This window comes from Muntiacus reevesi, chromosome 1, assembly GCF_963930625.1.
Source record: "Muntiacus reevesi chromosome 1, mMunRee1.1, whole genome shotgun sequence".
In the NCBI taxonomy this organism is placed as follows: Eukaryota; Metazoa; Chordata; class Mammalia; order Artiodactyla; family Cervidae; genus Muntiacus; species Muntiacus reevesi.
This window is the reverse complement of record NC_089249.1, coordinates 189,506,259-189,532,465: the sequence shown is the minus strand read 5'-3', so window position 1 is coordinate 189,532,465 and position 26,207 is coordinate 189,506,259. Positions and strand designations below refer to the sequence as shown.

General features: G+C 44.3%; 1 protein-coding gene across 1 annotated transcript in view; it reads right to left on the bottom strand.

The window, feature by feature from the left end:
- Positions 1-25,929, bottom strand: part of ADGRE2 (adhesion G protein-coupled receptor E2) — a 53,693-nt gene extending 27,764 nt beyond the window's left edge. The window contains 16 exon segments of the mRNA XM_065917564.1: positions 2,609-2,844; positions 3,119-3,316; positions 4,925-5,104; positions 5,660-5,868; positions 6,051-6,158; positions 15,623-15,800; positions 16,205-16,282; positions 16,396-16,439; positions 16,526-16,672; positions 17,156-17,195; positions 17,197-17,300; positions 18,174-18,305; positions 21,449-21,604; positions 22,145-22,264; positions 22,574-22,627; positions 25,796-25,929. Of these exon segments, the coding sequence (XP_065773636.1) occupies positions 2,609-2,844; positions 3,119-3,316; positions 4,925-5,104; positions 5,660-5,868; positions 6,051-6,158; positions 15,623-15,800; positions 16,205-16,282; positions 16,396-16,439; positions 16,526-16,672; positions 17,156-17,195; positions 17,197-17,300; positions 18,174-18,305; positions 21,449-21,604; positions 22,145-22,264; positions 22,574-22,627; positions 25,796-25,826 (2,015 nt within the window). The 5' untranslated portion in view covers positions 25,827-25,929.
- Positions 25,930-26,207: the final 278 nt, after the last annotated feature.

The following is a 26,207-nucleotide window of genomic DNA, read 5'->3' as shown; positions in this document are numbered from 1 at the left end:
GTGAAAATCATTTTCACTTAAGATGGATGACTGAATCCCATAAGGTAGAAACAAAAAGTATATCGCTGTTGTTGATTGATATATGGATATCTTTAAATATGTGTAGAAATATGTACATAGTTCTAAGGAGCCCAAGGAGTGGATTCTAGAAGTTACTAACTTTTTACCTGTTGACTGCAGTAACATCCTGCTTTGTTCTGCTTTGTAGCATCATCTTGACCCTATAGCCATTTCTTCCTTGAGAGTTGGATTCATGTTACGACTTTATGATAATCCAACGCCATTTTTTTCTGAAAAGGCATTACCTGGTATTTTCAATCCCAATATTAACAGAATCAAAAGTTTCAGAAAAAGATAAAATATTTGAATATGTGTTTCTCTAAAAAAAATATGCAAATGGTCAATAAGCAGGTGAAAAGATGCTCAACATCAATAGTCATTGGAGAAATCACAAATTGAAACCACACTGAAATTTGACTCCATTCTCATTAGGATAGCTAAATTTTAAGCAGAATATAACTATTGATAATGACATGGAGGAAGTGAAACCCTCATATATTGCTAGTTGGGATGTAAAATGGTCCAGAAGCTTTGGAAAACAAGTGATGGTTTGTCAGAAGGCTAACCAGATCTTCCATTTGACCCCAGGATTCTACTTGTAGCGTAGATATATAACCAGGAAAAATGAAACTTGTGCCTATATGTTTGTAGTGATCTCATTCATAATAGCTTTACACAAAGGTAAATAGTCTAAATGTCTATCAGCTGAGGGATGGATAAACAAAATGTGGCACATCCATATGATGGAATATTATTTGCAAAATGATAGCAGCAAAAACAACAACAAAAATTGAGGTCGTGATACACACTATGGTATGAATGAACCTTGAAATCTTCAGGCTAAGTAAAAACATCCACAAAAGACCACATACATAATTGCATTTACGTGAAACATCCAATAGAGACAGAAAGTAGATAAACATTTGTCAGGGGTTGGGGCAGAGTAGTCGGTAGAAGGAATGAGAAGTGAATTTTATTGTGTATGAGGTTTCTTTGGGGAGTTGAAAATGTTGTAATGTTAAACTGTGATGATAGCTGCACTACTCTGTGACTATTCTAAAAACCACTGATTTGTACACTTTCAAAGAGTGAATTTTGCAGTGAGTGAGTGAAAGTTGCTCAGTCATGTCTGACTCTTTGTGACCCCCTGGACTATTCAGTCCATGGAATTCTCCTGGCCAGAATACTGGAGTGGTAGCCTTTCCCTTCTCCAGGGTTTCTTCCCAACCCAGGGATCGAACCCAGGTCTCCCACATCTCAGGCAGATTTTTTGCCAGCTGAGCCACAAGGGAAGCCCTACAGTATATGTAGTATATGTCAGTAAAAACGCAAAAACATTGTCTAGTATTAAAAGCTGAAAATAAAAGTGTAAACTAAGAAGCTTGACTCTGAATTTGAATTAAGCTCGGCTACCTACTAAACTAAACTAAATTGTGCACATTTCTGCATTTAAATGTACCTCAGGCTTCTTATCTGCAAAGTGGGGTGAATTACAGAGTCTACCTCATAGTATTGGTATGAGGATTAATTGAATTATCATACATTTAAAAATGGTTAGAAAAATGCATGGCACAAAGGAAGCACCTTGTAAATGCTAAACTATGATACAGTCTATTATTTTAATTATTTATATCAGTTCTACTATTACAAATGAAAGAATGAAACATCCAATAGAATTAGGACAGAAAAACAGGTTATATTTTTCTAAATGATACCCTAAGCACTTCCTTTGATTTCCTCTTTTTATTTCATGAACAGAGGTTGAAGGCATTCTCCTTAATTATTATCCTCCACCAAAGATGACCTAGGGATTATTACTTAGTTTCTGTATATTATGATCTGTCATAATCAAATACTACATTTGTTCTACAACACATGATTGTGCTGGAGAGATAAGAACAGATGAAATTTGCCAGGAAGCATTTAACAAAAGGCTTCCTGTGTGCTGTTTTGGATCTGTCAGGAACCCTCTGGCCCTTATTGATTCCTGAATATTCAGGAATGAAGAGGAGAGGCACGCCTTTCCCGGGGCTGAGGAATCCAGGCATTTCTCATTACAGTGATAAGTACCCTCTTCCTTTTTATGAGCCATATGGTGAAAGGTGATTGTTTGCAACTCTCTCTTTGATAGGGATCATCTTATGTTTTGTAAGTCTGGAATTTCAATCTTTGTCTTTGCTGAGAATAACTGCAGTATATATATATGCCCACTTCATGTTGATTAAAACACCTTTGCTCCATCAGAGCTTTGGTCCCCGTGTCTTTCTTTCTATTCCTTCTCTCTCTCTCTTTCTGGCTAATTGCTTGGAAGGCAGAGGCCCGCTGAGCTCACTTTCTTGCCCAGGCTTCTAAGACCCTCTCTAGAAGGCGCACTGTGCCTTCACCCACTCGAGAGGGAGCCTGGTGCCTACGTGCAGCAGCGCGAGCCCTAAGAACAGGACTCTTTTGGCTTTCCACATAAATCAGGGGATATCAGCCTCTTTCTCTCTCTTACTCTCCGGAACACCAGGTTCCGGTCCATTAAAGGACCAACAGGAATTTAATTTACCTGGTGGGTGTCCCATAAAGATGAGGCCTGGATGCTGCAGAAATGGCCACAATCACAGCCGGGACTCCGTAGCCCACAGGGAACATGGCCTTCTTCATGAACCTGTTGACATTGGAGTAGTTGACCACCATCAGGTTGCGTGCAGAGAGGAAGAGGTGCAGGCCCACCAGCAGCATCCAGGTGAAGGAGGCCAGGTAGAGATAGTGTAAGGCACCTGCGATGAGGGCGCACAGCACCTGGGGGAGGAGGAAGGTGTCACCAGGAGGGACTGCCTGGGTGGAGCACGGCCCCAGCACTTCTATAACTTGCCACTAGAGAGAATTTTGATGTATATGAAGGGGTTGTCAACAGAGTGTTTGTCTTCTAGTTGTGGCAGTCAATGTGAAACTGGTTACTTACCAACTTAACCTTACCTGGAATCCAAGTCATTTTATTAAAGTGTCCAAAGCAGTGTGGCTCCATGAACTCAGAATCCCCTGGGGCAGGAGTATTTTGGAAACATATACGAACCTTGTTCTCAGTCCTGTCGGTGGCTGTCAGGAAGAGCAGGTGGGCCAGGAAGAGGCAGAGCGAGAGCTGCAGGTGGAGCGAGGTGCTGGTGTTCTGGATGGCTTTGCACAACAGGAAGGTGAGGGCCACCAGGAGGAGGCACAGCAGAGAGAGGCTCAGCCCCACGTAGGTGATCACAGTCAGTGCGGGATCCTCATTCTGGGATCCAGCAGAGAGGAGACCGCAGTCACGCTTTCCTGCTCTGAGTAATGACCCTTCCACCATTTTTGTTTTTAGACATAGAAAAATCAGGAAGAGAAGACCCAGATAGACTTGGTATATTTGTGGATAGTTTTCTCCAGGTTCTGAATGTTAGAATTTTATGGGATCTGAATGGTTAATTCAGTCCCTGGAAGGACAGAGGGACAGGAGACCCTTTAGTCAAGAACAAACTCTGGAACTCACAAGGGTTTATTTTCCTGTAGGCTTCTGAGCATGACTAGCCTCCCAGTTACCACAATAGGTACACAGAGGCATGAAACTTCATGCTGAGCACCACCCTCCATCCCCATCATGTGGTGGTGTGTGACAGAGTCTGTACCTGAGGCTCTCTGTCCAGGTATTAATCACCAGCCTTGGATGCCACTCACCCATCCCTGAAATATCCTTTCTTGGAAAGGAACTAATGATTATAGATTAGAACTGAATCCTTCATGGAGGAAATCTACTGTATTTTGGCAATGGTGGTAGCATAAAATTCATATTTTCTGCAGTCCTTGAGCACCCTGTTGTGAAGGCCCCTGGGGTACACAGAACTTTAATTTGGCAACCACACCCTCATCCCCATCTTCTGCCTGATGTTCAGTCCAAAGCCAACCCAGGTGGTGCTGTGAAGACAGTGTTGCAGGTGAAATTCAAGTCCTCCATCAACTGACTTAGACAGTTTACCCTGGTTGGATCTGTTGTAACCAGAAAAGCCCTCAGAAGAGGTAGGCTCTTCTTGGAGAAAATGATTCAGAGTTTGAGAGAGTTCTGTCATGAGGGAATTTCTCCTGCTGATCTCCAGACAGATTCACTGGAGCACTGTGAGAGGTCCCAGAGGAGAATTAGGACCAGAAAGAAGGCTGAGCACTGAGGAATTGATGCTTTTGAATTGTGGTGCTATAGAAGACCTCTGAGAGTCCCTTGGACAGCAGAGATGAAACCAGTCAGTCCTAAAGGAAATCAACCCTGAATATTCATTGGATGGACTGATGCTGAAGCTCCAATACTTTGGCCCCTGATGTGCAGAGTCCACTCATTGGGGAAGACCGTGTTGCTGGGAAAGAATGAAGGCAAAAGGAGAACAGGAGAGCAGAGGATGAGATGGTTGGGTGGAATCACTGCCTCAGTGGATATGAATCTGAGCAAAATCTGGGAGATAGTGAAGGACAGGGGAGCCTGTTGTGCTATAGTATATGGATCCCAAGGTGTGGGAACATGACTTAGCAACTGAACAACAGCAACAGATGAGACGGCATGCAGGTAACCACGGAACTGAGCCTGGTTCTCTGCTGCCAGAGATAAAGAAAACACTCTTTCAGTCCTACTAACACCAGGAACTGAAATCTGCCAGAAATTAGGGAGTTAGGGGACAGCTCCAATTTTCTGAGGAAAGGTTTGTAAGACTTGTAGAAAACTGAGCAGAAAGCTCATGTGAACCACGACTATTTGCTAGCTTGAAGAAACAGTGAGATGATAATAAACTTATGTTTCTAAAGCTGCTGTGTGTGTGGGAATTTGTTACACAGCAGTAGCCCTTGAATGCTGCTTTTCTGAGGTTCTCACCTGGACACTGTAGTGGGCCATGAGGACGGCAAAGATGCTGAGGTGGGTGCACTGGCAGGTGGTGCTGTTGTCTCTGGTTCTGGTCACCCAGCAGCCTCTGGTGTCCCAGTAACCACTTCCATTCTGGCCACGCTGCCAATAAACACAGTGCACCTTCTCTCTTGGCCCAGGGGTCACTGACTGTGTTAACAGGAAGAGGAAGAAGGTGTCAGTTCGGGGTTGTGTTGCTCAGAAATGCTGAGCCAAAGCTGGCTTGTGACGGGCTTTCCTTTTTTTTTTTTTTTTCTCATTTATTTTTATTAGTTGGAGGCTAATTACTCTACAATATTGTAGTGGTTTTTGCCATGCATTCACATGAATCAGCCATGGATTTATATGTGTTCCCCATCCCGATCCCCCCTCCCGCCTCCCAAAGTCTGTTCTGTACATCTGTGTCTCTTTTTCTGTTTTGCATATAGGGTTATCATTATCATCTTTTAAAATTCCCTATATATGCATTAGTATACTGTATTGGTCTTTATCTTTCTGGCTTACTTCACTCTGTATAATGGGCTGCAGTTTCATCCATCTCATTAGAACTGATTCAAATGAATTCCTTTTAATGGCTGAGTAATATTCCACTGAAAGGCTTTCCTAAACAGTTTATGCACCCATGGTGGAGCCTGCTAAAGCCCAAGGCTGGGCCCAGGACTCAGGCCTGTTCCACACCCACCACTCCATCCCACCTGGACTCACATGTTGGAAGACAAAGGTGACTGGGGATCTGAAGTCCTTGGTGATAAAGGCAGATATGACATCTGACAGCAGGATGTGGGAGGTTTCCTGCAGCAAACCCCTGTGTGTCTCATGTAGAGTTGTCTGTTCCTCAGCATCCAGGACCAGAGGGGCTTCAGCCAGGAATCTGTGCATCCCAGGAGTGGACAGGAGGCCCACCACAGCAAGACCTGCAGGACAAGGCTAAGGCTGACATGTTGCAGCACCCGAAAGGACCTCTTCTTCTACAGATGAACTGTTTCCTTTTGATCCATGATAGCCCACACTTCCCTTTAAACTTCAATATTCCATTTGTCATATCCTTGGGCATCTTGACACACAGTGAAGACTTACCCACTGTCTCAGCCATTACCTGAGTCACCAGAATCATGCACTGTACCCCAGGTCAGCATCATCTCTGTCCGATTCTGAGTCAAGGTGATATTCCTGTAGCTTGGCGCCTGCACCTCCAGTGACACTTCTATGAATTGTGGGAGTTAGATTAGTAATTGTGATTGTTTTGATGGCTATAACACCATGTTGTTCAGTTGCTAAGTCATGTCCAACTCTTTGCAACCCCATGGACTGTTTCATGTCAGGCTTCCCAGTGCTTCACTAACCCGTGGAGTTTGATCAAATTCATGACCATTGAGTCAGTGATTTCTATCTAACCATCTCATAATCTGTTGCCTCTTTATCCATTTGCTTTCAATCTGTCCAAGCATCCAGGTCTTTTTCAAGGACACACATATATACTATATATTTTTATATAGTATATATGTTTAATTATTTTGGATGAAAAATGTTGTCCACCATATCAGCAAACAAAGGATGCTAGGGTAATCAATCCATCAACCACTACCAACACCCCTGACTGTGAGACTGAGGGAACTCAGGAGGGAGCTAATAAGCCATTCACAGCCAAGCCCTCACCTGGCAGCCACACACAAAAGTCCACCTGAGGGGACTCAGGATGGGAAAGAGAAGGATACTGGCCCTGGAGAGCTAAGGTGCATGTAAAAGGAGTGATTTCAATATATCCCAACTCTTGCACCTTGCCATCTGTAGAAAAAGTGTTAAATTAACCAAATTGAGACATTTGCTTTTCTTTGATTAATAGTAATTCTTTGATGGTCCAACTATCTGGTTTTTGTTGTGAAACTTCTATAGATCCTGGCCCATCCTCTATCTCAGAGGCTTTGGGTTTTCAGAAACCCCACTGAATAAAGCATAATACTCAACTTTCAGGCTGTGCATTTTTTCAGACATTATATTGTGACTGTTATTGGACATGAGTTTGGGCAGACTCCCAGAGATAGTGGAGGACAAGTTAGCCTGGCGCACTGCAGTCCATGGGGTCGCAAAGAGTTGGACATGACCAAGTGGCTGAACAACAGTTATTGCGATAGCTACCTCAATAATTTCATTCAGTTAATTTCAAATGATGGCATAGCAACAGCTAAAGATGGTACAATCTCAGTTTTACAAACTTATTTAGTAAGAGTGAAAATAGAAGACTATGAAAAGTGGCTATAAAGACAGGTGGTTCATCATGTTTAATGTTTCTGTAACTGTTGGTAAGGCTTACATAAGAAAGCTATATTATGTTTTATTATATGCACTGTATACCATATTATATATATTGTATATCAGATATACATTATGAGAAATCTTATCATGTGTACCAAATAATGGTATAATTATGATATAATTTTATATCATAATGGTATAATTTTATATGACATAACATAACATAACATAACATACACAACATATATAACATAACATTACATAACATAACAGACAAGAAATTAAAAGATGCTTGGTCCTTGGAAGAAAAGCTATGACAAACCTAGACAGCATATTATAAAGCAGAGCCATTACTTTGCCTACAAAAGTCCCTCTAGTCAAAACTATGGTTTTTCCAGTAGTCATGTATAAATGCGAGATTTGAACTATAAAGAAAGCTGAGCACTGAAGAATCGATGCTCTTGGAGAGGATTCTTGAGTACCTTGGACAACAAGAAGATCAACCCAGTCAATCCTAAAGGAAATCAGTCCTGGATATTCATTGGAAGGACTGATGCTGAAGCTGAAACTCCAATACTTTGGTCACCTGATGCGAAGAACTTATTCATTGGAAAAGAACCTGATGCTGGGAAAGATTGAAGACAGGAAGAGAAGGAGATGACAAGGGATAAGATGATTGGATGACATCACCAACTCAATGGACATGAGTTTGAGTAAGCTCCGGAAGTTGGTGATGGATGGGGAAGCCTGGTGTGCTGCAGTCCACGGGGTTGCAAAGAGTCAGACACAACTGAGCAACTGAACTGAAGTATAACATGACACATAATATTTGCTATACATTATAATGGAGCTTCCCTGGCGGCTCAGTGGTAAAAAATTGGCCTGCAATGTAGGAGGTGCAGGAGATGTGAGTTCGATCCTTGGGTCAGGAAGATCCCCTGGAGGAAGCCATGGGAACCCACTCCAATATTTTTGCCTGGAGAGTCCCATTGACAGAGGAGTCTGGAGGGCTACAGTCCATGGGGTTGCACGGTTGGACAGGACTAAAATGACTTTCCACGCACACACATGCATGATAATGGTACTATAGGTATGAAAGCAAGAAGAACCCCAAACCCTGCCCCTCAAGAACAGTGATTCTTCCATGTTCCCTGCCTCTTGTAGGAAAGCTGAAGTTTCCCAAGCCTCCCTGAGATACAGATGATCAGGCTGAAGCAGTTAGTGATTAGAACAATAGAGTCACAGAATCTGTCTGTGTCTGACGCACCTTCCTGAGCTGTTTTGCTAATACTATAACTGCCAACAGAGGGAAAATGCTAACTGCATGATGACCAGACTGTAGCTATGACATAAGCTGTCCCATTGATGGCTAGTAAAATTCCAAGAACTGACCTCAACAGAATAAGATTAACAGTATTGCTCTTCATAGTCTACATTTTTGTGGGCCTCAAAATAATTGTAGCTTTCTCTGCCCATGTATGTAAGTGAGCAACTAGAATTATCTGCAAAGTGATGCTACAGACCCCCGCTGACATATTCTGGTCAAACATGTCCCTATGTCAGCATGAAACAATTGCAGAGGATGAACCTTCACCTCTTATCCCATAGAACTGGAATGATGTTTACTGATAGAAATTAGTTAGCAGCTCTTTAGCCTTTTCCTGACTGCCAGTTTCTGTTCCCTTTAAAACTTACCTTATGAGATTACATAAAGTAATCCTTAAGAAATTACAAAATGAGATTCATTATGTAACATTGAACTAACTCCTGACTTGTGCTTTAGTGAATACACATAATACCTTGCCTAACCTGTTCTGATTCTTTCCTCAGATTAAAAGAAATAGGAATGAAGAATTAAGTTAAAGTATGATTATCTCTCTACCCCCAGGAATGCCCTAAGCAATTCTCCAAGCAGACCACACGGATGAGATATTTAATATCATCTGATGAAAGATCACAAGGAGTCAGCCAGCCTGCAGGAAATGGAAAATGATGCAGAGCTTAACTTCCTGCCTTGATGATTCACTGAGATTCTTTTCCTTTTTGCCCTTTAAAAATTACCATTGGTTTAAGTTGCTAAGCTGTGTCCGACTCTTGTGACCCCATGGACTGTAGTGTGCTAGGCGCCTCTGTCCATAGGATTTTCCAGGCAAGAATACTGGAGTGCGTTGCCATTTCCTTCTCCAGGGGATCTTCCTGACCCAGGGATTGAACCTGGGTCTCCTGCATTGCAGCTAGATTCTTTACCAACTGAGCAACAGACCCCCATAAAGAACCACAATGGCTGAATTTAAAAAAGAATGATACAATGCCATTTGCAGCACCAAGGATGGATCTGAAGATTGTCATACTGAGTGAAGTAAGTCTAAAAGAGAAAGAGAAATATGACATCTCTTATATGTGGAATCTAAAAAGAAATGATACAAATGATGTTATTTACAAATCAGATACAGGCTCATAGCCTTAGAGAATGAATTTATGATTGCCAGAGGGGAAGGATGAGGGGAAAGGATAGTCAGGGAATTTGGGAAGGACATGTGTACGCTGCTATATTTTAAATGGGTAACCAAGGACCCACTGTATAGCACAGTGGTCTCTTCCCAATGTTATGTGGCAGCCTGGATGGGAGGGGAGTCAGGGAGAATGGACATGTATATATATGGCTGTATATATGGCTGTATATATATGTATATATATTTCTTTGTTGTTCACTGAAACTTTTACACGATTGTTAACTGGCTATGTCTGTGTGTGTTAGTCACTCAGTCATGTCCGATTCTTTGCGACTCTATGGACTGTAGCCTGCCATCCTCCTCTTTCCATGGAATTCTGTACACAAGAATACTAGAGTGCATTGCCATTTCCTTCTCCAGGATATCTTCCTGATCCCGGGATTGAACCAAGGTCTCCTACATTACAGGCATATTCTTTACCATCTGAGCCATCAGGGAAGTCTGTTAAGTGGCTATAGTCCAATATAAAATAAAAAGTTAATTTAAATAATCCGGGGAGGGAGGTGGGAGGGGGGTTCAGAACGGGGAACACATGTAAATTCATGGCTGATTCATGTCAACGTATGGCAAAAACCACTACAATATTGTAAAGCAATTAGCCTCCAACTAATAAAAATAAATGAAAAAAAAAAAACAAAAAACAAACAAACCAAAAAAAAAAAAAAAAGAAAATGGATAAAATATAAAACACCTTTAAATATTGATATAATAACTGATTTGAGAATCTGAATTTATGGGAAAATGTATATCTGAGAAAATAAAAGAGTATAACCATCAAAAAAAAATGAAAACAAAAGTTAATATATATATAAAAAAATAACACCAAACTGTCATGGATGAACAGAATCTTGGAAGCAGGTTGTGGGGATGCCAGGAAACACTTTCTCCCAAGATTGCCAGTCTTCTGATTAAAGCACCATTTCCTTTCTATACGCAGCTGCCTCTGGAGTATTAGTTTTTGAGCAGTGAACACAGAACTTGAGTTTTGTAACATGTACACCACCTGCATTTAGAGGATTATTAGAAACTATGAGGAAATTATTTAACTATAGTATAATCCCTGACAGTTTATATATATATATATAATGTTAGTGCCTGACTTGGGCTTCCCTTGTGACTCAGCTGGTAAAGAATCGGCCTTCAATGTGGGAGACCTGGGTTCGATCCCTGGGTTGGGAAGATCCCCTGGAGAAGGGAAAGGCTACCCACTCCAGTATTCTTGCCTAGAGAATTCCATGGACTGAATAGTCCAGGGGAAGCAAAGAGTCTGACATGACTGAACCACTTTCACTTTCAGTGCCTGACTTAAGCTTTAGTTGTCCAAGCATTCATTTCAAAAAGGCACCCACTTCAAATACAGTTAACACATTGCTGGTCAGGGGAGGAGGGGACTAGATAAAGAGGCCACCTCCCGCTCCCGAGGCTCCTTTATTTTAGCAATCTTCAATGATTTCAATAACTGACCACTTATGCTGCTTGTTCTTATCTCTTCCCATCCTCTAAATTCTGGCTCTTATGTTTTCAATTCACCAAAAAGGAGTGATCATGCCCAAATCCTAGGCCCCCACCGTCCACCCTCCATGGCAATAAAAGCAGAACTCCAGGCCCCCCTCTGTCTCCCCTTTGTAATTTCACTGTGTGACTTCAAGGGTGCTGTGTCATTTAGGTGCTTTGAGGATTAGCTGTCCTGGACTCCTTGTATGGTACCTTAAAATAAACACTGCATAGAAACCAATGAAAATGAAAACACAACAACCCCAAACCTATGGGGCACTGTAAAAGCAGTGCTAAGGGGAAGGTTCATAGCAATACAGGCTTATGTCAAGAAACAAGAAAAAACTCAAATAAATATCCTAACTCTACACCTAAAACAACTAGAAAAGGAAGAAATGAAGAACCACAGGGTTAGTAGAAGGAAAGAAACCTTAAAAATTAGGGCAGAAATAAATGCAAAAGAAACAAAAGAAACCATACAGAAATCAACAAAACTAAAAGCTGGTTCTTTGAAAAAATAAATAAAATTGACAAGCCATTAGTCAGACTCATCAAGAAACAAAGGAATAAGAATCAAATCAATAAAATTAGGAATGAAAATGGAGAAATCACAGCAGACAGCACAGAAATACAGAGGATCATAAGACACTATTATCAGCAACAATGCCAATAAAATGAACAATCTGAAAGAAATGGACAAATTCTTAGAAAAGTATAACTTTCCAAAACTGAACCAGTTAGAAATAGAAGATGTTAACAGACCCATCACAAGCATGGAAACTGAAAATGCAATCAGAAATCTTCCAGTAGACAAAAATCCAGGACCAAACAGCTTCACAGCTGAATTCTAACAAAAATTTAGAGAAGAGCTAACACCTATCCTACTCAAACTCTTCCAGAAAATTGCAAAGGAAGGTCAACTTCCAAACTCATTTTATGAGGCCACCATCACCCTAATACCAAAGCCAGGCAAAGATGCCACAAAAAAAAAAAAAAAAAAAAAAAAAGAAAGAAAGAAAGAAAAGAAAACTACAGGCCAATATCACTGATGAACATTGATGCAAAAATCCTTAAAAAAATTCTAGCAAACAGAATCCAACAACATATGAAAAAGATCATACATCATAAATAAGTCTGCTTTATCCCAGGGATTCAAGGATTCGTCAATATCAACAAATCAATCAATGTGATACACCACATTAACAAGTTGAAAGATAAAAACCATATGATTATCTCAATAGATGCAGAGAAAGCCTTTGACAAAATTTAACATTCAGTTATGATAAAAACTCTCCAGAAAGCAGGAATAGAAGGAACATAACCTCAACATAATAAAAGCTATATATGACAAACCCATAGCAAACATTACCCTCAATGGTGAAAAAAATGAAAGGATTTCCCCCAAAGTCAGGAACAAGGCAAGGGTGCCCCTCTCACCAATACGCTTCAACATAGTTTTGGAAATTTTGGCCAGAGCAATCAGAGCAGAAAAAGAAATAAAAGGAATCAAGATTGGGAAAGAAGAAGTAAAACTCACTGTTTGCAGATGACATGATCCTCTACATAGAAAACCTTAAAGGCTCTACCAGAAAATTACTAGAGCTAATCAATGAATATAGTAAAGTTGCAGGATATAAAATTAACACACAGAAATCCCTTGCTTTCCTATACACTAACAATGAAAAAACAAAAAGAGAAATTAAAGAAACAATACCATTCACCATTGCAGTGAAAAGAATAAAATACTTAGGAGTACAACTACCTAAAGAAACAAAAGACCTATATATAGAAAACTATAAAACACTGATGAAAGAATTCAAAGAGGACACAAATAGATGGAGAAATAGACCGTGCTCAGGAATCAGAAGAATCAATATAGTGAAAGTGAGTATACTACCCAAAGCAATCTATAGAATGCAATCCCTATCAAGCTACCGATGGTATTCTTCACAGAACTAGAACAAATAATTTCACAATTTGTATGGAAATACAAAAAACCTCAAATAGCCAAAGCAATCTTCAGAAAGAAGAATGGAACTGGAGAAATCAACCGGCCTGACTTCAGGCCCTACTACAAAGCCACAGTCATCAAGACAGTATGGTACTGGCACAAAGACAGAAATATAGATCAATGGAACAGAATAGAAAGCCCAGAGATAAATCCATGAACCTAGGACACCTTATCTTTGACAAAGGAGGCAAGGATATACAATGGAAAAAAGACAATCTCTTTAACAAGTGGTGCTGGGAAAACTGGTCAACCACTTGTAAAAGAATGAAACTAGAACACTTTCTAACATCATACAGAAAAATAAACTCAAAATGGATTAAAGATCTAAATGTAAGACCAGAAACTATAAAACTTCTAGAGGAGAACATAGGCAAAACACTCTCCAATATAAGTCACAGCAAGATCCTCTATGACCCACCTCCCAGAGTAATGGAAATAAAAGCAAAAATAAACAAATGGGAACTAATGAAACTTAAAAGTTTTTGCACAACAATGGAAACTATAAGCAAGGTGAAAAGACAATCTTCAGAATGGGAGAAAATAATAGCAAATGAAGCAACTGACAAAGAATTAATTTCAAAAATATACAAGCAATCCTGCAGCTCAATTCCAGAAAAGCAAATGACCCAATCAAAAAATGGGCCAAAGAGCTAAACAGACAGTTCACCAAAGAAGACACACAGATAGCTAAGAAACACATGAAAAGATACTCAACATCACTCATTATCAGAGAAATGCAAATCAAAACCTCAATGAGGTAGCATGTTTCGCTGGTCAGAATGGCTGCTTTCCAAAAATCTACAAAAATAAATTCTGGAGCAGGTGTGGAGAAACGGGAACCCTCTTACACTGTTGGTGGGAATGCAAACTAGTAAAACCACTTTGGACAACAGTGTGGAGATTCCTTGAAAAACTGGAAATAGAACTGCCATAGTCCCAGCAATCCGACTGCTGGGCATACACACTGAGGAAACCAGAATTGAAAGATGCATGTGTACTCCAATGTTCATTGCAGCACTGTTTATAATAGTCAGGACATGGAAGCAACGTAGATGCCCATCAGCAGACGAATGGATAAGAAAGCTGTGTTACACAATGGCATGTTACTCAGCCATTAAAAAGAATACATTTGAATCAGTTCTAATGAGGTGGATGTCACTGGAGCCTATTACACAGAATGAAGTAAGCCAGAAAGAATAATACCAATGCAGCATACTAACACATATATATGGAATTTAGAAAGATGATAATGACAACCCTATATGCAAGACAGCAAAAGAGACACAGATGTATAGAACAGTCTTTTGGTCTCTGTGGGAGAAGGCAAGGGTGGGATGATGTAAGAGAATAGCATTGAAACCTGTATATCATCATATATGAAACAGATCGCCAGTCCAGGTTCGATGCATGAGACAGGGTGCTCAGGGCTGGTGCACTGGGATGACCCAGAGAGATGGGATGGGGAGGGAGGTAGGAGGGGGTTTCAGGATGGGGAACACATGTACACCCATGGCATATTCATATCAATGTATGGCAAAACTAGTACAATATTGTAGAGTAATTAGCCTCCAACTTAAAAAAAAAAAACCCAAAAACTAAAGTAATATTCTTTCCAGGGGGCTCCATGGGTAAAGAACCCGCCTGCCAATGCAGAGGACACAGGTTCAATCCCTGGGTGGGGAAGATCTCCTGGAGCAGGAAGTGGCAACCCACTCAAGTATTCTTGCCTGGGACATCCCATGGACTGAGGAGCCAGGTGAAGCCATTTATATTTTATTGTAAATTCTTCAGTATAATTATTTCTTTTGCTGATACTTCATTTTACAATGAAAGTTTAGTTTTTCATCTCTTTTTAACCTTTTTTTCTCTCTGTTGTTCACTGAAGTAAAATTGAACTAGAATATTATAATAGTTTCAGGTGTACAATACAATGATTTGATATTATCATACATTACAAAATGATGTTACAAAATGACATTACAAAACCACACTAACTCTAGTTACCATTCATTTCCATATATTATTGACTACATTCCCTATGCTGAACATTGTTGGTGGTGGTTTAGTCACTACCTCATGTCTGACTTTTGCGACCCCCTGAACTGTAGCCCTCCAGGCTACTCTGTCCATGGAATTTTCCATGCAAGAATACTGGGGTGGGTTGCCATTTCCTTCTGCAGATTCTGTACCTTACATCCCTTTATTTATTTTACAACTACAAGTTTGTCCCTATTAATCCGTCTCAACTATTTTGCCCTTAACCTTTTATTTTAATTTGTGTATGAGATTAACTGGGAGATATAAGCATGGTCACTTTGCTCTAGTGACATTGGAAGAGCAAGGAGGCAGGGAACAAGCAAAGCAGGACCTTGTGGTCAGACTCAGGTACTGGCTTACCTATGCCTGCAGATGAACTGAAGTTCCATGACCCTTCAGGCAATGCCTTGCTCAGCCCTCTCAGGACATTTTCTAGGCCAAAGAGCAGGTTAGTGACCGCAAAGCGCTGCTCTGATAAGGGCTGGGTTTCCAGGTCCCCGGGAGTCTCCAGCAGATGACCCATCTCCTGTACGAGGTCCTGGGGGGATGGGGACACAAAGCCCATGCATCCGAGAGGCCGTATGAATGTATGACCCAGTCACAGAGAACAGACTAAAGAGACTGGGTGATACAGGTGGCACGGGATGGGATTCCCTGGGTGATTTTTGCCCCTACAATCCAGCCACTCAGAGGCCAAGCTTTTTCATTAGTGTAAAGGATGATGTAAACCCAATATCCAGAAATAGGGAAAGGAAAGGGCATTAGTAGGTGTGCCGTGGTGTTCAATAGTCACTACACATGTCCACTCTTCCCACCCACCCTGTGGGAGGGGCAGAGCCTCGGAGAGAGCACCTTTGTTGTTGGGGTGTCCCCTTCCAGACCAAAGTTTCCCAAGGCTTCTATGGGATGCTTCCACCTGCCTCCCTTGGGTCCTGCCCTTACCCGAACAGTGTTCAGGACAGAGGCCGAACTGAAGTTTCTGCCCAGATCCTGGATTCTTTTAAAGAAGTGAGAGAGTGCCTGGGGGAGAAAAGAAGGTGGTCAGAGAGCCTCATGTGAGTGTGGGAGCTTGGGGGAAATGAACGGGCTTTGTGGAGAGATTTCCTGCTGCCTGTCCCTTTGGAGCCACTCACCTGGCTCTTGATTCCAGGGGGAGCAGTCCAGGTGGGGAAGATCTCTGCAGGGGACAGGGGAGCAGTTCATTAGGTGTGGCAGCGTCTGTGTTTGCTGTGGGAGGGTCTTAGATCAGGGCAGGATAAGTACCTTCGCAGATGGTGGTCATTTGCTTATCCTGGAATCCAGGTTTGGGCACCCAGCCTTGCCGGCAGTGACACGTGTATGAACCCACAGTGTTGACGCAGACGGTGGAGCTGTGACACCGATGCTTCCCGGAGCTGCACTCGTCCACATCTGGGGACACGAAGAAGGGAGTCAGGCTCTGCCCCAGTCTGATGAGGTTCCTCTCCTCGCTGTGCCCCCTTACTTTCCAATTAGTGCTTCCTTCTTCCCAGGAGGTGATGCCACCTCCTGGAATCAAGGACAGCACATCCTTGAGTAGTGGATACTGTGAATGTATATAGGAAGTGTGTAGAGTTCTGACAGACAGCAGATGAGACAAGTACAGCTTGTGAAAATACTGAAATATCCTCTTTACAGCTGGTAATTAGCTGTTGCCTGGGATCCCTGGGAGCCTTCTTCTTGGTACCCCAGTTCCTTCTCTAGGACCCCCCGAGCCCTCCAAGATTTTTTCACATTTAACCTCAAAATGCTTAACACCTTACACTGCAGGGGACCCCCAGTGATCTTTCTGTTTGGTTTGTGTGGGTACGAATGAGTATGTGATTAGATGTTTTGACTGTGGGTCTCCAAGAGCGTAGCATCGGAGCTCCAGACCTTTACAGACTGTGTTGTTTGGGCCATTGGAGGGGCCCAGGGATAGGCTTCCAGCCGGGGCGGCAGTGGCACTCAAAGCTGCCCACGAAGTTGAGGCAGTGGGCGGAGCTGTGGCATGGGTTTCTCCCAGAGGTGCATTCATTCTCTGAGGAAAAAACCAGATCAGAGCTACCCCTCTTCACTCACTGCACCCATTCTTCATACCCCTTCTCAGATTTCTTAGTGCTGCTTTCTGGGGACACCCTCTCTCTGTAAGTTACCTAGCCTGCTGGGATACAAATGTGTGATGGCATTTTCTAATGTAAAAGTTCCATAAGCTCAGATTTTCCCCACAGGGTGGACAGGGCACAACTTCATGGGTGCAGGTGTGATCTCAGACCAAGCTGAGTCCCTTCACGTCTGGTGCAGGAGGCTCCGTGGGGACACCTGTGATGGGCTTCTAACCAGGGAGGCTGTAGCACTGATCACGACGCATGTGTGATGTGGTGGGTGAGGGGGAGGCACCACTGCCATCCGCAGCTGCATCCCTGCCTTCAATAGAACAGAACTCAGAGGACCAGTCCTGTCCAGCCCAGGTCCCTTAGGATGACTCCAGCTGGGACATTGTCCATATTTTTAAGAAGAAAAATGAGGCAAAGGTAGAAACTGAGTCATGGTCGCTCGTCTCCTCCATCAAAGCTCTTACTCACATTCTCTTTAGCCCTGGACTGAGGTTCCCCCTCTGAAAGCCAGAGATGACACCTCCCTCTGATCCTATGTGTCAGATGAGGAAGGGAGAAGGTCTGGGATGTTCATGGGGGTGGGGAACTCCACAAAGAAACCCCAGGCCCAGAAGGCTCTGCTGTCTCCTTGGTCTATGGTAGGACCATTCGAGGAGGCGATCCTTGGGCGGGGCCCCGGCAGACCCTTGTGTCACAGGAACCTGAGTCTTGTCTCCCTCCTGCTTGGGGTCCCTGAGCCACCTCAGCTCCTTCCCCAGCTCCAGACCCGCCTCACCCTTTCTTCCTGGGGTTTCTACCTGTGCAATCTCTCGGGTCCTCTGGGTTGAACTCCAAGCCGGGTGGGCACTGGCAGGTGTAGCTGCCGTTGGTATTTATGCAGATGCTGCGGCCTTTACAGACTCTAGGTCTGTGCTGACATTCATCCACGTGTGCAAGAGGAAGGAGAAACTTACGGATGCCTGTGGCTGTGGACAACCTTCCGGCCTGGGTGTCGTCCACGTTTCTTGGCATAGAAGCATCCAGAAGGGCCTGCCCTCTCTTCCTTGGTGAGTGGGGGCCTCTCCTCATTCATATGGAGGTATCCTATGGATGAGCACGGTGACCTGGAATTTCTGTTGTCTAGAAGTGGCCAGAAGTGGCCCAAGTTACCCAGTCTGCCATCTCTGACTCCGTGAGCCTCCCTGGGAAGCTCCCAGCTGGGATGGCGGCATCACAGCTGCCTGTGTCCCAGGCTAAAGATTTGGACAAAGACCTGGGTGGGTCTTCTTGGGAACTGAGTACAGTTGTGTTTCCTGAGCAGGGCCCATCTTGGCTCCCAGTGATGCATTTTGTCCTGACTTCCCCAGGGCGAATGCTGCCAGCTGAGTTCTCTTTGAATCCTGCTAACCCCGGCAGGACAGTGCTCTTCCATCCATGCTAACTCTGAGACCCCAGCTCTGTGTACATGTACAAAGACCCACCCCTGAGTCATGCAGCTCAAGGATGAGGCTTGTAGGCAGTTCCACAGAAAATGCAGATGATGATAAAAAGGCCAAGGCCACCTGAGCAGTGGGCACCAAGCTGTGCTGGACAGTGGGTTTGATGTCTGGCTAGTCAGCTTTAGGGCTGTGAGGGTGCCTTTATCTGATTCCCATGAAGGCATCCCCCAGAGTGGCAGGAAGTGATGAGAATCTGCAGCTGAGCAAGGTTCATGATGGGCAAAGGCTGGGTGGCTCGAGCAGTGAGCAGGTGCTCATGGGTGAAGGGTGGCAGGTGTTTCCGTCATCTTGACGCTTGGCCTCCCACTAGAGATGTGGACATGTCACACTGCTGGGTGGGGCTCAGCCCCCACCTTCTGTCCTCACATGGTCTGGGTCATTGTGCAGTCTGGGTTGACCTCCTTAGTAGAATGTCGACCAGAGGAAATGGTCCCTGGTGACAACCTATTGAGACCAGATGGAAACCTCTTCATTTACCTGATTCTTTCAGTGGATTGGGGATTGATGTCACCCTGCCACACCTCTGACACAACATCCTCCCAGACCCTAGTCATCAGAGCTACCTTAGGTTCATGAGCTGAAATTATGGGAGAGGGTCAGGTGGAGCCTTGGGTGGGGAATTAAATGGAAGCTGAGTAGTTGAGATGTTGCGTCAGGGTGCCAGGAGGCATCTTCTCCAGGCAGTTTGCTGGGAGGGTCAGTGATGGCTGGGGACAGTGGAACATTCCTTGAGTCTTCCTCCTCTCACATTTCTGGATGGGACCCCAGAGTCCACCGTGACCCAGGGTCTCAGAGGCCCCAGTGGGGGCAGGTCTTCTCCCAGACAGCACTAACAATGGCAATGAGGACAGATAGTGTTCTGGAACACATGGTGCTGTGATCACACTGAGTATCTTATATGTCACTTCCTCTTTTGTTTTAAGAAGATAAGATTCCATGTGACAGTGAGCTGTTCTGAACATCCAGAAGAGACCCTCTGCAGAGTTTCTGAGTCTTGGGGTTCAGAGAGGGTTGGGAGACTAGTTCGCACAGAGGAGAGACGTCTGATGCCTGGAAAAGTTGAACAAGGAGCCCAGGGACCCAGCCCAGGTCGTCTTCTCATAGCAGACCTCACGGCCTGGACATGGATGGACATGTACTTGGGTGCAGCGAGGGCTGGAATGCTGAGGTGGGGAGTGCAAGACAATTCAGCTGAACCTGTCTCAGATCTAGGTCTTCAGGCAGAAAGTTTTGATGCAAACCAGCAGGTGGCTCTCTCCCTGTCATCCACCTTGAGGTCTGTTGAGGTCCCCTCCCACTTCAGTCTTCTACATCTATGTCTCTGGAGGGTCTCACAACAATGGGTGAGCAGCCCGCTTAGTGCAGACCCACTGAGTGGGATCAATGATCACCACGTGCAGTTGTGCAGGTTGCTCACTGCCCAAGAGTATCTGGCCAATGAGGCCAATTGGGGGAGGAAGGTCAACTCAATCTCCATTCCACAAACACATAGTCGGCCTGGAGATGAGGGACCTTTATTAATTTACTGAAAGCTCTGTCTTCTGACCAGGTCACGAGTTCAAGCACAACAGCCACCCACTGAGGCTGTTATGGGTTAGCAGAGACTCCACACAGATGCAGGTCCCCTCTTCCCTCCCCCCAGGGAGGCTTTGCTGCCCTCTGTCTGCAGGGCAGGAGGGAAGGGACTGGGCCCAAGGTTGCTGGCTCTTCTCCCTACAGCGGGGTGGGTCAAAGAACCCTCTTCAGAGTCCTCTGAACCCTGAGTTCAGCATCCTTTTCACCTCCCACCTTCACTCTCCTCCCCTCCCCATCCGCAGTATTCAGGTCTACCCCTGTTCATGGACTCCTCTCTGGAGTCCTGTCTGACCCACTTCTGACCCCCTGCCCATTTCTCTACCTGCCTGCTCCCCCTGGAAGTGGGGCAAAGCCTGGTGATGTGTGGAGGCCATGCTCCTCCTGGTCCTGGTGAAGGAGGGGATGGACCAGGACAGCTGCCCTGGGCACAGCCCCCAGTGATGCCCATCCTGGAGAGGGTGTGTTAGATCATGATGACCATAATTTAAAAGCCCAGTGTTTTGTGCTTTGTGACCTCATATACCTTTCCAACAGTTCTATGAGGTGAACACCATAATCCACCCCCCCAACTTTTTATAGTTAGGTAAATTGGGGCACAGAGATTATAGTTAGGAAAGCTGGGGCACAGAGAGAGGTGAAGTAACTTGTCCAAGATCACGTAGTGATCTTGGCAAAGCTGCTTTTGTTTTTATTTGTGCAAGATAGGGGTACTTAAAAAAGAAAACAGAAAATCACAATACTATTATCACATCTCCCATGCTAACAGTGATTTCTGAGTAAGTATCCTGGCCAGTGTCATACATGCAGCTCTCAGGTGGCAAAGCCAGGACCTGGGTCCCTGGCTCGTATCATCTGTCTCTCTGTGCAGGTGGGACAGGTACCTGTAGACGGTCCCAACTCACACCTGGGTGCTACACCTGTAACCAAGGTCCTGTCTCCTGGATGCTTCAGAAATGACTCAGCATTTTGACCCTAAAACCTCAAGAATGAGAGGCAGAAAATGCAGCATCATTCTTAACCTTGACATGTGTTCTCACTCTCATTCCGGAGTATTGTTACCCCAGAAGTAGGCTCATATCCTGGGCTACATGTGCAGTGGTAGCCCCCTTCTGTGTTCTGGCAGTCTGCTGAACTTCCACAGTACACTGGTGAGGGTGGCCCACACTCATTGATGTCTGGAACACAACAGGACAAAGGGTCACCTCCCAGAGATATGTGTCTCCACAGGAGAGAGGTCCCCATCCCCCTACCTGACTCTGCAGCACTGGGCCTGACATGTAATCCATGTCTTTTTGGAACGATTTAGACTCTTGGTCAATACTGCTGAGTCTAGGATGTACCTGGAACAAGCCATCCCTGAAGCCTGTGCAGTCAGCTCTGATTTTCCTAGCCCTCTGACTGGCACCCCAGACTGGGACACAATGGGCAGTACTGAAGTGGGGAGTGGGTAGAAGCTCTGCATCTCCATCCTCAGTCCTGAAAGGACAAAGCCAGGCTCAAACTTCAGACTCCTGGAGATCTAGCTCCTCTCTAAGAAGCCAGGATTATTCATGTCTCATCTCTCCACCTTTGTATCTTTTTGTTTTTATTTTTTCTGTGCTTGACAGTTCTGAGGACAAAGCCTGAGGCACCCATTGAATACCCGTGTCTCCCATGGGTACCGGGCTGTACCACACATTCTCTGCATGTCCTGCCACCACCCCAAGTCTCCGTACCATCACACTTCTCCAAGGGGTCCATGAAGATCTCCCCAGAAGAAGAAATGAATCCTGGATAACAGCGGCAGGCGTTGCCATTGACACATGAGGATTTTGGAGGGCACCACAGAGCACAGGCTGCGGGGGGCAGAGATGGGGATGGAGACCATCATCAGAAGTTCCGTAGAATGAAAGAAAGCTATCATCTGGGGGTCCATGGGCAGAAGACGGAAGCATGAATGGGGGCAAGGGAGGGAGGAAGGGGGAGAGATGATGCTATCCAAAGGGGAAGATCTCAGAGCACTCTGGGCACTTGGGTAGAAGAAACACCTCTTATTCCCAGAGAACCACTTCTGAACCTCACTTGAAAAATAAGTCTCCTTCTCTCCTTTGTTGGTGAGAGAACCCAGACCCTGGCATGCATTCTCCACCTTCCCCCAGACTCACCTTTACTGTTCTGGGCTGTAGGTCCCATTGGAAACAGCAGCAGTACCAAGAGTCCTGGGGCAGAAAGACAGAGATGACAAAGATAGGGAAATGGAGCTTCAATTTCACCCCTTTCCATATGGTCATTGCCTCCTGGGGAGATGGTGGTGTCCCTGCTGCCCACCACTTTCCAGCAACCTCCCCAATGTTCCTGTGCTTTGCACAGAACCGAGGACTCTGCCTTTCCCTTGCATCTCCTGGGACTCCCCAAGGAATCAGTTACTGACAGGCACAGCCCTCACGGAACCACAGGTGCTAGATGTAAAGGGACAGAGTATACACAGAGAGCTGATGACAAGGACACATCTTAGAAACTCCAACCTCTCCCAAATAAGGGGGCACATTTGAAGGGGGAAGAAAGTCCTCAGCATGGGGTGACTTTGCCCATAGTCAGGTTCTTTGTCCTCTGGCAGTGGCTGAAATCTCTCTGGATTTCTCTCCAGGATGGTTTCTCCTGTTGAAGTTACATGTTTCAGGACACATAGGAAGAGCGTGGATATTGCAGTTAGACAGTCCAAGTTTGGAGTTAGACAGTCCAAGCCCTCCCTCATGATGATGTCAGCAGGACATGGAACCTTGGAATCAGGAGAGGGTGAAGACAGGTAGATATGAGAACTAAGGTATCTGCTGGTAGATCCAGTCTCCCCTGGATAAGCGTCCTCTCTAGGTTCAGCAGTCGTGGCTGCTGTGGTTCCCTGCAGATGAGCTCCTGACCTTTCTATAGTGCACTGAGGTCACAGCTCCTCCCCTTAACCTCAGTCCAGCCCTGAAATGAATCTCTGACAGCAGTAGGCTTTGTGATGTGAAACCACCGTGGCTGTAAAATGTTGAAGTCTACTCTACAGTCAGTACCCAGTCTGTCATCCCATCCAAGTGAGCAGATGAACCCTAAGAAAATCTTTTCAGAGCTGTGTGCCTTACAGGATCTTTCTTCTTGGGGAAAGATAAAAAAGAATTCCTCTTCCAGGTGGTACTGCCATTTCAACACTGTTATGTGACAGAGGATCCTGGTGGAGAATGGATTTGAAGACCCAAGTCTGCACACAAACTTTCACTTGGTGGCCATGTGTCTTTGGAAATGCCACCTGTCCTTTGAAGCACAATTTCCCCAATGAAAAATGAGCTGTTGTTCTTCAGTTGCTAAGTCATGTCCAACTATTTGTGGCCCAGCAGACTGCAGCACATCAGGCTCCTCTGTCTTCCACTACCTCCCAGAGTTTGCTCAAACTCACATCCATTGAGTCGAAGATGCTACCTAACCATTTCCTCTTCTATTGCCCTCTTTTCCTCATGCCCTCAATTTTCCCCAGCATCAGGGTTTTTTCCAGAGTGTCAGCTCTTTGCATCAGGTAGCCTAAGTATTGGAGTTTCAGCTTCAGCGTCAGTCCTTTCAATGAATATTCAGAGTTGATTTCCTTTAGTATTGACTGGTTTGATGAAATGAGGGCAATGGTAGTAATAGCATAATAGAATGAGCTTTACTACAGTTTTAGATAACTGAAGACTAATAAGATTTAGTTGATATTATGGTTAATTTTATGTAGCAATATGGCGGGGCCACTGTACCCACATATTTGGTCCCACACTATTCTAGACATTGCTGTGAAGGTGTTACATGAACTAACATCGTTTGGTAGGAAAAATCATTTATTTCATCTTTATCTTATATTGGACCATAGTTGGTTAACAATGTTGTGTTACTTTCAGGTGTATAGCAAAGTGATTCAGTTATACATATACATGTATCTGTTCTTTTACAAATTCTTTTCCCACTTAGGCTATTACAGAATATTGAGCAGAGTTCCCTGTGCTATGCAGTAGGTTCTTGTTGATTATCTATTTTAAATACAGCAGTGGGTACATGTGAATCCCCAACCACAAATCTATCTCTCATCCCTCACATCCTCCTATAATCATAAGCTTATTTTCTAAGTCACTGAGTCTGTTTCTGAGTTAACATTTAAATCAGTAGACTCTGAATAAAGCACATTACCCTCCATAATCTGGGTGAACCTCATCCAATCAGTTGAAGGCCTAAGAGGAAAAAAAAAAAAAGATCTCTTTGAAGAAAAAAAACAAATCACTTCTGGAGGCCCTTGAACATGAGATGCAACATCAGGTCATCCTGGGTTTCCAGCTTGCTGCTGGTCCTTGGGATTTTTGGACTTTCCAACCTCCACAATCTCATGAATCAGTTTCTTAAATAAAATCCTTTTTCACCTCTATAGATTCATCCTATTTGTTCTCTTCCTCTTGAGAACCTGGGCTAATACAGGTGGTAAAATTAGAAATCTTTGTTCTTTCACTAGGAATACATTTCACCAACTTGGGACTTTCCTGGTAGTTCAATAGGCAAGAATCTGCCTCCCAATGCAGGGGATACAGGTTCGATTCCTGGTCCAGAAGGTCCCACGTGCTGTGGAACAACTTTACCCCATGGGCCACAGCTACTGAACCCCACACACCTAGAGCCCATACTCTGCAACAACAGGAGCCACCAGAGTTTGGAGGAGAGTGGGTTCATATAGATGTATGGCTGAGTCCCTTTGCTGTCCACCTGAAACTTTCATAACATTGTTAATCGGCTATGAAAAGAAAAAGTAAAAGTTGCTCAGTTGTGTCCAACTCTTTGGACCCCATGGACTATACAGTCCCTGACATTCTCCAGGCCAGAATAGTGGAGTTGGTAGCCTTTCCCTTCTCCCGGGAGTCTTCCCAACCCAGGAATCAAACCCAGGTCTCCCACATTGCTTGGGATTCTTTACCAGTTGAGCCACAATGGAAGCCCAAGAACACTGGAGTGGCTAGCCTATCCCTTAATCAGCTATATGCCAATATGAAATAAGAAGTTTTTGAAAAGAGAGAGTTGCCACAAAAATGAGAAGCCCGTGCACTGCACCCAAGAGGAACCCCCATGCACAGCAAACAGAGAAAGCCCATGTACAACAGTGAAGTACCAGCACAACCAAAAATATGTTAATTAACTAATTAAAAGTTTCACCAATTTTCTCCTTTGAGAACTTAACATAATTGAGCTAATACCCTTCTTAAATTCCTTGCCTGCTTTCCTTTGTAAAGATAGTGGGAAAACCAGAAACAAAGCAAAAGCCTCTAAAAGTAAAGAACAAAGAAAATTCTCAGACAGCTTTAGTTGTCTAACTCCATCGTTATAATTCTACTTACCTGAAAGCAGACTTAGATACCTGTTTCTCATGGTGCAGAGACCAGCAAGCCCAGCCACAGAAGATGTCTTATCTTCCTCTGTGTGTGGGGGAGGGACTTCTGGCTTTCAGTATGACTTCTGCTTTTCACGGGGCTCTTCCGGGTGGCACTAGTGGTAAAGAACCTACCTGCCCATGCAGGAGACTGAGGAGACATGGGTTCAATAGCTGTGATGGGAAGACTCCCTGGAGGAAGGCATGGCCTGCTGGGAAAATCCTGTGGACAGAGGAGCCTGGCAGGCTACAGCCCATAGGGTCACAAAGAGTCGGACATGACTGAAGCGACTTGGCACACACGCATGCTGCTTTTCATTATCTAACAGGAAATCACTGGTCTGGATGTTTCTTTCCCCTGTTTTGCCTGATGATTACTT